Source organism: Lissotriton vulgaris, chromosome 7 (assembly GCF_964263255.1).
Source record: "Lissotriton vulgaris chromosome 7, aLisVul1.2, whole genome shotgun sequence".
Classification (NCBI taxonomy): domain Eukaryota; kingdom Metazoa; phylum Chordata; class Amphibia; order Caudata; family Salamandridae; genus Lissotriton; species Lissotriton vulgaris.
Genome location: NC_141695.1, coordinates 327,763,966 through 327,777,686, shown reverse-complemented (window position 1 = coordinate 327,777,686; position 13,721 = coordinate 327,763,966). Strand labels below are relative to the sequence as shown.

At 49.8% G+C, this 13,721-nt stretch overlaps 1 protein-coding gene across 1 annotated transcript in view; it reads left to right on the top strand.

Moving 5' to 3' along the window:
• Positions 1–13,721, top strand: part of LOC147701492 (bifunctional polynucleotide phosphatase/kinase-like) — a 101,206-nt gene that overhangs the window by 15,632 nt on the left and 71,853 nt on the right. Inside the window, exons 3-7 of the mRNA XM_086930184.1 lie at positions 6,160–6,206; positions 7,717–8,253; positions 8,594–8,673; positions 9,221–9,278; positions 9,374–9,481. Of these exons, the coding sequence (XP_086786310.1) occupies positions 6,160–6,206; positions 7,717–8,253; positions 8,594–8,673; positions 9,221–9,278; positions 9,374–9,481 (830 nt within the window). The remainder of the gene's footprint in view (positions 1–6,159; positions 6,207–7,716; positions 8,254–8,593; positions 8,674–9,220; positions 9,279–9,373; positions 9,482–13,721) is intronic.

The following is a 13,721-nucleotide window of genomic DNA, read 5'->3' as shown; positions in this document are numbered from 1 at the left end:
ATGAATGTGAAGTAGGGATTATGGATAAGCAGTAGGAATAATAGATGTGAAATAGGGATGAGAATCCGGGATGAAGGATGAGAAGTTGAGATGATGGATGAGAATAAGAGATGGTGGATGAGAAGTAGGGATGAGGATATCCAAAAACGTGCTCCATGGTTTTGAATGTTCTGCAGTTTGCCATTCAATTTGCTAGGGATAGCAATAAATATGCTTTTGAAGGTGAGATTTCACCCCTGGGGTGGGCTTCTGACCTCATTTTAGATAACTGGAACAGCACCCAGATTGGAAAATACATTGATCGGCTGTAATTAGACAACTGGCGCTCAGAACCACTTTTTCGTGTTTGAGCCAAAGAATTAAACAACATTGGTTACCAGTAGCATAATTAAATAGTCAAGTTCGACAACTGTTCAATTAAGGCTGTTGATATTTTCTTTCGGCTACTGATTCGTGTATCTCCCAATTATGTGTCGCTCATCAATGCAGACAACGCTATTGTGCAAGTGGTCACTACCGATGTTAAAATCTTTAGACTCAAGTAATAGTTCCCTTGAACACTATGCATCAAAGTACAAATATATATTATTTTTGTGATTTATTAAAAGGAGAGTTTCTTAAAGGGAAACTGCGTTTACAACGCTGGTAATACCACAGGGGTAGATAACGCGGACGTTACATCGTCTGCGTTGTTACCACGCATGGCATTACATCGCAAGTCGTTTCAACGACTTGCACTAGATGGCGCGCAACACCAGGGAATGTGTTAGATTTTAAATCCAACACATTCCCTGCTGTTGCGCTAACTGGAGTAGGAATAGTAATTTATACTATTCCTAAGTCCAGCGGGCCATCTAGCGCAAGTCGTAGAAACGACTTGCGATGTAAAGCTATGCATGGTAACAATGCGGATGATGTAACATCCGCGTTGTAACCTACTGCGGGGTAATAGATGGTGAAGTAACGTCTTGCATTCTTTTTTAAAGTTAAGAGTTTTACATTTTTGATTGTAACATGAATTGCCACTTGGTTGCTTCTTGAGAGTGACAGTGGTACACAAGCTGTAGTGAGTAGGTGTCGGCTCTACTTTATTTTTGGCCATTATACGTTCTATATTACACCCACGGTATGCAAATATAAACAAACTGTTTATATAGGCTCTCCTAAAGGGAGCGGAGATCATAAAAAACACCTTGGCAGGGCTGTGTTCTAACAATCTGGTGTATAAAAACAGTAAAACAGATAGCAGTCGTATCTTGTGCAGTTCATAATTTTAGCTGGGTTATTTTACACTCCACTTAATGGTAAATGTTCTCCTGAGAAGCAGTAGTGTTGCTTCCATTGGGGCAGCAGGTGCAGTGGTATCAGAGCCCAACGGCCTGAAGGGCCCAGTGAACCCTGATTATTGCTGTATTCTATAGTTCAAAGAGCAGCAGGGGGGTATTTCCCTCCTCGCACTAGGGCCCATGACACACTTGCTAGGCTAGTGCTGAGAAGTGACAGCTCTGGTTGGATACTGGGTTTAGTGTGTGTTACATTAAACCCAGTATCCAACTCTGTACATACTGACCTGGGGTACCGGGTAAGAGCCAGGGAGCAGCGCTCTTCTCCCGTGGTGACCGCCGCTGCCGTCAGCAGCCTCCCAGCCGCCTCACAGCGCCACACCGCTCATCTTGCCAGACAGCCCTACCAGGATCGGGGACTACATCCCCCAGCGGCCCCATTGCGACTGGAAGTCGCGCACGCCCAGTCCCGCCCCCGGAGGTGCTCTTAGTGCAGCGAGAGCCCCGGGGGAGCAGGGAACTCTGCACATACTGACCTGGGGTACCGGGGGAAAGCCAAGGAGCAGCGCTCTTTTCCCGTGGTGACCGCCGCTGCCGTCAGCAGCCTCCCAGCCGCCTCACAGCGCCACACCGCTCATCTTGCCAGACAGCCCTACCAGGATCGGGGACTACATCCCCCAGCGGCCCAATTGCGACCGGAAGTCGCGCACGCCCAGTCCCGCCCCCGGAGGTGCTCTTAGTGCAGCGAGAGCCCCGGGGGAGCGGGGAACTCTGCGCATACTGACCTGGGGTACCGGGGGAGAGCCAGAGAGCAGCGCTCTTCTCCTGTGGTGACCGCCGCTGCCGTCAGCAGCCTCCCAGCCGCCTCACAGCGCCACACCGCTCATCTTGCCAGACAGCCCTACCAGGATCGGGGACTACATCCCCCAGCGGCCCAATTGCGACCGGAAGTCGCGCACGCCCAGTCCCGCCCCCGGAGGTGCTCTTAGTGCAGCGAGAGCCCCGGGGGAGCGGGGAACTCTGCACATACTGACCTGGGGTACCGGGGGAGAGCCAGGGAGCAGCGCTCTTCTCCCGTGGTGACCGCCGCTGCCGTCAGCAGTCTCCCAGCCGCCTCACAGCGCCACACCGCTCATCTTGCCAGACAGCCCTACCAGGATCGGGGACTACATCCCCCAGCGGCCCCATTGCGACCGGAAGTCGCGCATGCCCAGTCCCGCCCCCGGAGGTGCTCTTAGTGCTTAAATATTTTGTCCACCATAAGCGTGGAAGGGTATACTCAGATGTGAGTCCCTTGCTCATTGCACCATCAGGATTCAAGCAAACCGGGCCGACGATGGCTGAAATGCCAGAAACCGGTCCCCGGAAGCTTGTTTCCTTCCCAGTGTAAGAATTGGCTTGGTAGTTTGGTTTGCCCTGTTCCCATCATGCACTGGGACAGGAACAGACTAAGTTGCATATAGCCAGGTTCTGAGCTGGGATGGTGCAGTGAGCTAAAAAACGGTGTTGGATCTAGCCCTGATCTCTTGACTGGGTGAGAGTATTCTGCTTAATTCAGAAACTCTGTCCATCACCACCCCTTGTTGTTAAATACTTAGTGCAGCGAGAGCCCCCGCGTCGCGGGAAGCGCGCGGGCGGCGCCGGGCCCGAGGAGGACGGGACGGGCCCACCCCTTGTGGCTCATCATCATGAAGAGGTAAAGAAAGACATTTTGCTTCCTTTGGGTTTCCGCATATTGACTTTGGCCTTCCCCAAGTACATTCTCACTTCCGAAGCATTACATTCGCCGATAACCATTCTGATACACCCAAACTACACGATGACTCGCAAGGGGGTTAATATAGACAGCTTAACCTTGCCCATTGCTAGAGAATTTGATAAAGGCTTATCTCCGCAGCACATACAAACAGTAGACACAGAGTACGCTTTTGCATGGTTAGATGACTTAAACACCCTGTGTAAAACCAAACACGTCTTAGTGGAATCGCCGCTCCCTGATGAAAGATCTTGTGTATTACTTCATACTGATAGCCCCCTGCAACCTTTATCCAAAAAAGCTTACACAGAAAACACACCAAGTATAGTAACCCCCCAATTTCCATCTGATAAAAGGAAACATAGTGGGGCTAATTACACTGGGAATCAATAAAAATCCCAAAAATTGTGCTCTAGCCCTACTGCTCCAGTCAGGAATTCTTCCACGACTCCCGAGGTTCCCGAGATACTAGTCGTTCCACCTTCTCCTACACAGCTGGACTTACTATCCCTTATTGAACAATTGGTCAGCTCTATTATATCACCACTAATATAAAAAATAAACATACTAGGAGACAGGCTGTCTGGAATGGAGGAAACCATCAACTCTAATCTGCTAGCCAATAAATGCAATAAATGCTTTAAAACATCTAATCGTTCCCACCCAGCTACTACTCCTAATGACCCTAAGCCAATCACGCAAGATATAAAGGTTCCAAATCAATCAATAGTCCCCAACGCACCAGTCTCAACAGCCACAATAGCCCATAAAACATTTTTAAAACCTCTTTTGCCACAGATTACTGCTCCTAGAGCACAGTATAATAAAGCTACCCCTATTCAACTTCCTCTGGAGGCAGCTCCTTTTGTTTGTGTCCTCGCGGGAGTTCCATTACTTACACCTGGGAAAACCGAGAGACAACATGATTTGCTGAATAAGGTAAAATTTTGGTTGACAAAAAACAGGCCCCTGCCACCTAACTTCGAGGGAACAATACTGAGTGTCAGAAGGGTGGGTTGGCTGGGTTCCCTCCCAAAGGACATCGCTGGTGACCTAGTACTATTTAGATTTAGGCAGAGAGACATTGTCCCATACCTGCATACCTGTGCACCCAAGCGGGTAACGGCACAATCTCCGTCTGGGATCTGCATGATTTCTACCCTAGAATGCCGTGCAACCTCACATCCAGCCTAAAGGAAGGCTGCAACATGACAGAGGACTCTATGTACCGAGCGGCCGTAGCTTTCCTACCTATACCAGACAGGAATCATTGTTTTATAGCCCCAAGTATTGGAACCCCTACTAATTACTGTTGATTAAGCTTAACCTGTGAATATTACGCAAAAACTCTTTACTTTGACAAAGAAAGGAACTTCGGGAGGGCAATTTTTAACGGGGTCCAGTGTACACGTCCAAGACACTAGTAACCAAAAAGAAGCACAAAGTTCCCCAGTAGGACTAGAAAGAGGGAGTGTGTGTGTGTGTTAAGTGTAGATAGAGAAGACCAAGAGGGAAAGAAGAAAGGGAAATTTCCCTCTTGGGAACTAGAACCCTCATACACCCAGCAAGCTAGGTTTCATGCTTCATCATATGGGTCCTGCTCCTCGTCAGACTGTCGCTGCAATGTCTGACGGGCACCCGCGAAGGGGCTCTTTAGCGGAGATCTTTTGTTCCAGCCATATGGTGCATGCGTGTGAGAGGGCAGAAGAATGTGTAGTCGTGGGAAAGTGGTGGTGAATAAAAAAGGTAAGTTAGTCCACAAAGATTTTTAATGGCGTGGCTAACTCCCTTGATTAAAATAGTGGGAGGGGAGATAGACGCTAGCAATGTTGGTGGCGAAGAGATCTACAACCCTCTGTTTAGGTCGACATGTTTCATGCTAATCTAGCAATTCCTCAGGACCTTGGTGACAAGTACTACACTGTGAATTAAAAACTTATACGACCTTATTTTATTGGTCTTTGGTGGGCAGGCCAACTGGTCCTGCCTCAAGAGGTGCAACCCTAAGAGTGTCCCTAAGGTGCCCCGCAGTCTGCTCCTGTGGGACCTGCACAAAGGAGTCAGGGACCTCATATATTATGAGTTATTGTATGTATGTTTTTTATGTTTGTAACTGATTTTTAATTGTACGCTTTTATGATTTTAAACTAAAATCGAATAAAGCTATACTGACTGTGTGTTACATTGCTATATCTCAGGGTTCAGCCTACTGACACGTAGAGTAAAACTGCTTGCCTTTCCTAACATCTGAGAGTCAAGCACGCATAGGGGGGCACTTGGTTGCCGTGGACTGCACCAGAACTGATGGCCCTGGGACATCAATGCTAAGGTACCGTCCAGTAGCCACCAATGGCAGAGGGTCCTTTAAATAAGCCTTGCTTGCTGCTGGTAGGGAGATCCAGTGGAGTGCTAGACAAACCCTGCAGTTACATATACAGTATAAAGAGGGGTACCTTGTGGGTCATCAGTCATATGCCTGACACCATGACCTAAATACCATGTAAGAGCTTGACCAGTACAGGGATTTCACTAGTGGTTGAGTGTTACATCAATATGGGCTGCTGACCTCGCCCAGAATGGTAGAGATGAGCTGCTGCTAGAAAAACCTCATGAGACGTAGGAACACTAAGGTATGCTGCAGCCCTTTAACCATGTTGTTTCATGTCAAAATGCTGATCTGAACTTTGTTAGGCATGCTACAGCGGTGTGCGATTCCTAATTTGTTCACAATGTTGGTTGTGGTACTGTAAAATGAGAACTGTAGTTTGTTCACTTTGGTGTATTACAGTAGGTTGCTATCTCAGTCTGATTGAAGTTTGTGAGGTGTGGTATTGCACGTTGACGTGAGCTGCTTTGGATGGCCTTCATTGGTGTGCCCCACTCCCATCACCTCCTGCTTGCTGAACTTCCATGTGGTGGCACAGTGATATGGATGAATTGCATTGGTGGCAATACCTAAGCTGTGAGTGAGGGTTGTCCCCGGCTGTTATCATGACACATGTGGGTGAATGAACGGTGTGGTCTGCAGTAATATGTGATTTTTCGTTTCTTTACCAGCTTTGTTTAGTTAAACGGTGTTTGCTGTACTAATGTGCTGTTGTCCTGTTTCTGTCATTGCAGTGGAGCTTTTGGCTGACTGGCAGCATCAGACTGTGCGCATCACGCAGGTGAGGCTGAGACATTGTCCCATTTCCCATCTGCCTGAGTTTAGCCAGAGACACCCGACTGGATGTCTCTTTGCTGTGATCTCTTCCCACTAATCCCCGGTACTCAGTAGTCTGCTTTCCATTTTGCTTGTCTGCAGGCAAGAACACCCCCTTTTGACCACGAGCTGGCAGCTACCTCTCTGCCCCTTTTCTGGCTGACTGTAGGCTGGGCCTCCTCTCACCTTTAGATGATTGTAGGCTGAGACATCCAATCTTTTCCCACATCTACACCAGGACCCTCACCCAACATTGGTCTACATGTTGGCCTCCTCCCCCCAATTTCTTTTGGGCATATGTAAGTTGCATACCCCTGGCTTTCTCCAGGTTTCAACCCTGAACTTCCTCTTGGCCGAGATAATCAACCACCCCCTCTGTGTACCTAGCATATGTAGGCTGAGTCCCTTACCCTTGGTTGCCCATAGCCTGGAGCCTTCACGATTGTCACTTATAGGTTGAGGCACTCACACTTTGGTCGCCTTTAGAATGAGGTCCTCACCTTTTAGCTACCTGTAGCCTGAGGCCGTCATCCTTTGGCCTACTACAGCCCGAGATCTCACCTCACCACTGGACCACCTTTAGGCTGCCGTCCGCGGCCATTTGATTCCTGTAGGCTGAGGCCTTTGCAGTTTGGCTACTGCTAAAGTGAGGGCATAGCCCTTTGGCCACTAGTAGATTGAAGATTACACCCTTTGGCTGCGTGTAGGCAGAAGCACTCGCCCAAATGGCTGTCTGTAGACCGAGGTACTCGCTATTTGGCTAACTGCAGGCCAAGGCACTCGCTCGTTGGCTGCCTGTAGACCGAGACCCTCACCCTCTGGTTGCATGTAAGCCGAGGCCCTCACCCTCTGGTTGCCTGTAAGCCGAGGCCCTCACCCTCTGGTTGCCTTTAAGCCGAGCCCTCACCCTCTGGTTGCCTGTAGGCCGAGGGACTCCTTCTTTGGCTGATTGTAGGCCAAGACCCTCACCCTCTGTCTGCCTGTAGACCGAACCCCTCGCCCTCTGGTTGCCTGTAGACCGAGACCCTCAACCTCTGGTTGCCTGTAAGCCGAGGCCCTCGCTCTTTGGTCACGTGTAGGCCAAAGCCCTCACCCTTTAGACAGCTGTAGGCTGAGGCCCTCACTGTTTAGGCCACCTGCAGGCTGAGGCACATATAGGCAGCTTTTATCTAAGAACAAAAACCTACAGAGCGCGCCCTCTGATATTCCATGTTGGCAAGTTGTCGCTGTCTGCCCTCTATATAAGCCTATGTGGCTTTGGCATACTGTTGTGCGTAATATTTGGAAGGACGGCCAGTTGGCACTGACTTACCTGTGCTGATGCTTACTGGTAAATGTGGTGCTGCCTGGGTGGGCGGTAGAGTGGTTGTTTTGCACCATTTCATCTAATAATTTTGTGGGAGGGGAGTTGTAAGGTCCCTCAAATTGAGTAATTCATCCAATATGTATCATAAATGCTTTTTGTATCATTGCAGCTTGGGGATAACCCAACGTCAGTAGAGGGGTTGGCGCTGAAGAAGGGGGAGAGCTCTACGGTGAAGGAAGGGGAGACCTTATGCTTGGTGAATGGTCTCTATCCCCATACTATTCGCTTCACTGGCTCCAAGCCCATCCAACCCTCCTCAGCTTCTGAGACCAAGACTGATGTCTCGGCCCGGCCCAGAGACACAGTACCAAAGAGAACCGTCAAGGACCTCCTCGGTGCACATCACCCTGAAAAGATGAAGGGGAGCTCCAGCAACAGGGAGGCACAGGCAGAGCCCAGCAGCAAAAAGCCCAAGGGGGGGAGCCCCATGGAACTGGGATCAGGCTCAGACTCCGAAGAGGAGGCCAATCGCAAGCTGAAGCAACTCCAAGAGACCGCGGCCCACACCCATCAGACAAACAGCACAGCCGCTCCGAAGGCTGGTTCTTCAGAGGTCCAGAGAGGAGACGCCTGCCCCAGAGACTCCTGGGAGGAACATGGCAAGCTGCTGGTCTTCAACAAAAAAGGGGTGCAGGCCAGCTCCAAGGTACGAGATGTTTCCCAGCGCTCTCATACACACGAATACATCTATGACACACAATCTTTCTGTGCCCTCTCTTGCATAATGTGCTCTGTGGAGAACTGACACCTACATCTATTGCAGTTAGTCTTCCACACTTCTCTTCCTGTATGAAATATTGTGCAGCACAAAATGTAGACCTGTCGCAGACAGTAGTTTCGCCCCTTTTTTGAGATAGTGTTCAGTGCACTGATGCACCTATTGTAGAATAACCTATGTTTCTCTAGTTGTATAAGATTTGCGAAGCTCAGCGCTATCCATCAGAGGGCTTCTTGAGACCCTGATCAGAACCTTGCCTATCTTCCAGATCGCAGGCTTTGACATCGACAGTACGATCATCACCACAAAGTCCGGAAAGGTCTTTCCTGTTGGTCCCGATGACTGGAGGTGAGTGGGTTCCTCGCAGACACGGGTTCACTTGGTGTCACTTGGTCACTAGCTTTTTATAGTAGTAATCCTCAAGAAAAGGAGAGTAGGCTGGAGATGCTGTTGCAAGAGCTTTCAGTATTAGAATAGCTGAAGGTGCTCGAAGTCCATATTGAGGTACATTGGTGGAGTTGTGTATGTGTTTCAGTGCTTGGAGAACAGAGCCTTCTGCAGGTCAGGAATGAGTTCTCTATGGAACAGCATAGGCGCCACAGGTTCGGATTGTGAACTATTCATGGGACACAATGTTGGAAGAGCAGGCGCTGCTGCAGATCAGGATTGATGTACAGTGGGTGATTTGTGTCTCACCACCACGTGCTGGCAGTGCCTAGGGTGCTGCAGGCTTGGATGGAGACACACTGGCAAAGCTATGTTTGGGCCTTAGTACTAGAACAGCAGGAAGTGCTGCATGTACACATTTAGAACTTTCCATGGTGAGGGTAGAGTATTGGTCCTAGAAATACAACTATATGGTGTTTTACACTAATATGTCTGGCTTTGTCCACAGAATTTTATACCCAGAGATTCCCCAAAAATTAAAGCAACTTTTAAGCGAAGGTTACAAGGTAATTTCTAGTCTTTAATGCCCCCCTCCTCCCGCAACACTCTCTTGTTAGCCCTTTAAGCTGATGTTATCCTTTTTTTCTGTTGCTCCTCGCAGATTGTCTTTATTACCAACCAGCTGGGGATCAGTCGTGGCAAACTGAAGCCGGAAGTGTTTAAAGCCAAGGCGGAAGCCATCATCGAGCAGCTGGCGCTACCTGTGCAGGTGAGCATTGGTGGGGTGTGGATTATCTGTGAAGGTGGGCCAGATGAAGCTGAAAGAAAGAGGGGTGAACTTGTGCAGGTGGGAGTATGAGGTACACTAGGGTACCTGCGCAGGTGAACATTAGCGTTAGGTGAGACTGAAAGAAAGAAGGCCCTACCTGTTCAGACAAGAGTAGGATGAAGAGGGACTACGGTACCTATTCAGGTGTTCAGAGATGAGGGGATAACTCGTGGATGTAAGCGAGTTGAGTTTTCAAGTGATATCAGGTATATATTTAGGTGAGCAATGAGGCGAGCGTAGCGACCTGTGTAAATGAACCGGCAAAGAAGGGGAGTAGAAAGGATGATGTGAATGTTGACCTGAGAACTGGGAGCAAATGCATGGCCTAGTGGTGGGACTTGTGTAGGAAAGAAGACTTCCATCCACTATACTCTTCACTGGACGAAGTGACTCGTTTGACTCAACACACTTAAGAGTTTGGTCACTTTGGCAACAGTGTTGTACCTTGTTTTATTTTCGTTTTGTTTAGATACATTCTGCATAGAAGTGTGTCGAAATGACATTATTTCTAAGTGCAGTTTCACACCTGCTGCTTTTGCCCTTTCTTTCCCATTTCATTATTTCATTTTATATTTTCCTTTTCACTGACATAGTTCGAGAGCTGCTTTGTTTTTATGTAATCTCAAGGCTTCTTCCTATGAAGCTTTTTATCTAGAAAACTTCCACGTTGTCTTCTGCCTGACTATCCTCTTTCTTCACCACCACCCCAGTTTCGCAAGAAACTAAATTAGCAACGTGTAGTCTAGGCACATGCAAAAACCTATCCCACTGATCTCACAATCATCCCTACTTAGTAGCAAGAGAACATGTTTAGTTGTGACATTGAACAGTGATGATTACAGTACATCAGAAGTTATCTGTTGTATTTCTGCTAGAAAGGTTTGTTTGCGGTTATATGTATCTGATCTATGCATGTCTCCTGCTTATACCCGTAGGCCCAGGCACGGGGCAAGTTAGTACTCACACAAACCACACTCTTCATACAAACTACAACACTTACATTGCTCCCATCATTGAGCACTCTTAGGTCTCACACAGGGACCTGTTCATAAAGTATATTTTGTGGTATGTAAGTTGTACTACTGACATATTGTGCTATTCACAAACAGACAGTCGGAGCCTCTGTCTATCCTATCTTTTGTTTTCCCCACTCACATAGGTGTGCATTTCTGTATTAAATGTATGAGGGAGAAGGGGAGTGGCTTAAAAAAGGAGAGGTTTTGAGAATCACACGCTTATGCAAACCAACACCCTCAAAAAGTATGCAATGGCTATTATCAATCTACACTTCTAAAATCACTACTGCCCTAAAGGTGTCAGAACAGGTTTGAATGTACGGCTCATCCTTGGAGCAAGGCAATGCATTGGGCCAATTTATGCAAACTCAGACATTCACGAATGCTCTTTTTTTTGTCAACTCTGTTTATTGGCATTTGTTTTTTAGACAAAGAGAACAATGCATCATTACAGTAGGAGCAGCATTATAGACAGTACAGTTCCTCGGCCATGCCCGGCCTAGCTTACCCAATCACCATGATATAATCATAATGCAATATGGCTTTACACACAGTTGATATGTACGGTAACCTTGGGCGCCGGAGAGTGTCCTCAGTATAAAGAAGTCAATGCACCCTAGTCATGCGTAAAGTGACAAATCATATATATATATGACAACTGCAAAAGATCGTTTGTAACAAAACAGAAACGATAAACTGCGGCATCGTTACATAGGTACATCTCTGATCGTCCCCATGCCCAACCCCGGAGCCCTGTCCCCCTCCTCCCTCCCCTACCCAATCCCTTTTAAGCCTACATGTCTCAGTTGCATTGCTTTCTCTACGTGTTTTCATGGTGTGCACCAGTCTGTGCGTCAGATGCATCGTCCGCTTCGTGTCCACACACAGCGCGCTGTGTCTGACTAGTCTCCTGCCCCCCTATGCTCGCAGTGGTGTCTGCTGTCTGTAAAGCGTTACAAAAGGGGGTGGTGATGGACGGTGTGAGAAGTTGGCCTGATATGCAGTGTTCACTATTCTAGCAGGTAAGGGCCAGACGTTCCGCAAGGATTTTGGCTAGCACCTTGTAGTCAGTATTGAGCATGGCCAGTGGGCGGTAGGATCCTAAAGACATGAGGTCTCTGTCAGGTTTAGGCAGGGTCACTAGGAACGCTTCCCGCATGGACGCTGGGAGGTGGCCTGCGTCTACCGATGCCCTGTACACCCGAAGGAGATGAGGCGCTAGGATGTCTCTGTTCGCCTTATAGTATTCCGCTGGCAGGCCATCGGGCCCCGGTGTTTTCCCGGTCGCCAGTGCTTGGATCGCATCTCCCACCTCCTCCAACGTGAGTAGGGCGCCCAGGTCCGACTTCTGACTCTCCGTGGTTGCGGGTAGCGCCACCAACTCCAAAAAGTCAGCCAGCCTGTGCTCAGGGCCGTGCCTCTAGCTCTGTAGAGGTCCCGGTAGTATCCTGTCATCGCCCGATGGATCTCGCGCTGAGTGTATACCACGTTCCCTCCCCCACGCAGATTGCACCGATCGGGGTATTACGCTCTGCTTTCCGTACCAGCCAGGCCAGCAGGCGACCAGCTCTATGCGCCTTGGCATGTGTCTTGGCGGTATGTGCTGAAAAGTTGTGGCACCTCAGACGAACAAGTTAACTTCATGGGCGATTTCCCAACGGGGCATGCGTCCAAACTAGATGGTGTATCAACCTTTTAGTGTAACATGTCCGCAACTCAGGGGAATGCGGTGGAGCGCGCAGCTAGCTGTTACCTCAGGGCGCTCCTTGACCTAGGGCTCTTAGGTCTACTGCGAGATGTCGGAGGATAATTAAGCAGTTTAATGCCCCGGATTGGCGTGGGTCGTCCGCGAAAGGCGCCCCGTGTGTGCCTGTTGCCCAGCCTCCCGTTAAACAAGAGCACCGTGGCGTGTCTGCGTCTCATCAACAGTGCCTAGTGTCTGGCCTACGCAAAGCGCTAGAGCTAGCTCACGATACTTAACAGCGTGCCGCGGCAGACACATAAAGGATACAGCTGATAGTATGCTGCATACAGAGAGTCCATCAGTCCATCTCGGGGTCATCCCCAGTCACACTATGAAGTCGGCTGTCTGAGGTGTTCCCACCGGCAGGGTAGTGTCATCTGACATCTCAGTGGAAGCGGGAACGATCCGCTGGCATCGGGGTCACTCTGCGGCCGGGAGCCTAGGCCTCCTTCAGCATTCTCCGCCCCCAGTGTCGCAACCGCTTCAATTGCTTCCTGACGCTCTTGCCGTATTTTCTCGGAGCTGGGCGCTGCTTGTCCCGTGCCTGCAGCCCGCCAGGTCCCCCTCTTCCTCCGCCGCCTTCTGGAACGCTGTTCGTGCCAGCCACCCTCTTCTGGACCCGCTGGCCGCGCTCCCGACCATTGTCCAGTCTCTTCCAGCCAGTCCCAGACTTCCGATGGATCCTTGAAGAAGCGGGTGCCCCCTTTGGCGACCACTCGCTGTCGGGAGGGGAACAACAGCGAGTACGGCAGTTCCAGTTCCCGCAGCTGTTTTTTCACCGCCAGGTACGAGCCGCGCCTCTTCTGGACCGTGGCTGTGTAATCCGGGAAGAACATTACGTGGCTGTTGCCCACTTTGAGGTCACTCATCTTCCGGGTCTCGCGGAGCACAGCGTCTCAGTCCCGGTAATTGAGGAGTTGGAAAAGCAAAGGGCGAGGGCAGGCACTGGGTCTCTATGCTTGCGCTGGCACTCTGTGCGCCCTTTCCACCACGAAGTGCGGGGACAGCGTGCCCGCCGGCAGGAGCGTCCCAGGCCAGGTCTCCATGTAGTGCTCGGGGTCCCTCCCTTCCTCTCCCTCCGGCAGGCCGACCACCCGTACATTGCTGCATCGAGAACGCCCTTCCGCATCCTCTGCTCGGTCCTCCAATGCGTGGACTCTGTCGATCAGGTCTTGTAGCGCTGAGGTATGACTGTGCACTACTGGCTGAAGTTCCTGGACCGTTTTGGGCTGTGCAGTTTGCGGTGGTCCGCATGTAGCAGCGTGAAGTCGAACGTGACTTTATTGATTCTCGCTTCCAGGGAGGTCTTGGTTTGCGCAAGGGTGGTTCCAATGCTTTCCACTGCCGCCAGAACCGTGTCCATCTTGGCTGCCAAGGTGGCTGCGGGTACCATGGCCGCTCACCTCTGTTCCTGTATGGG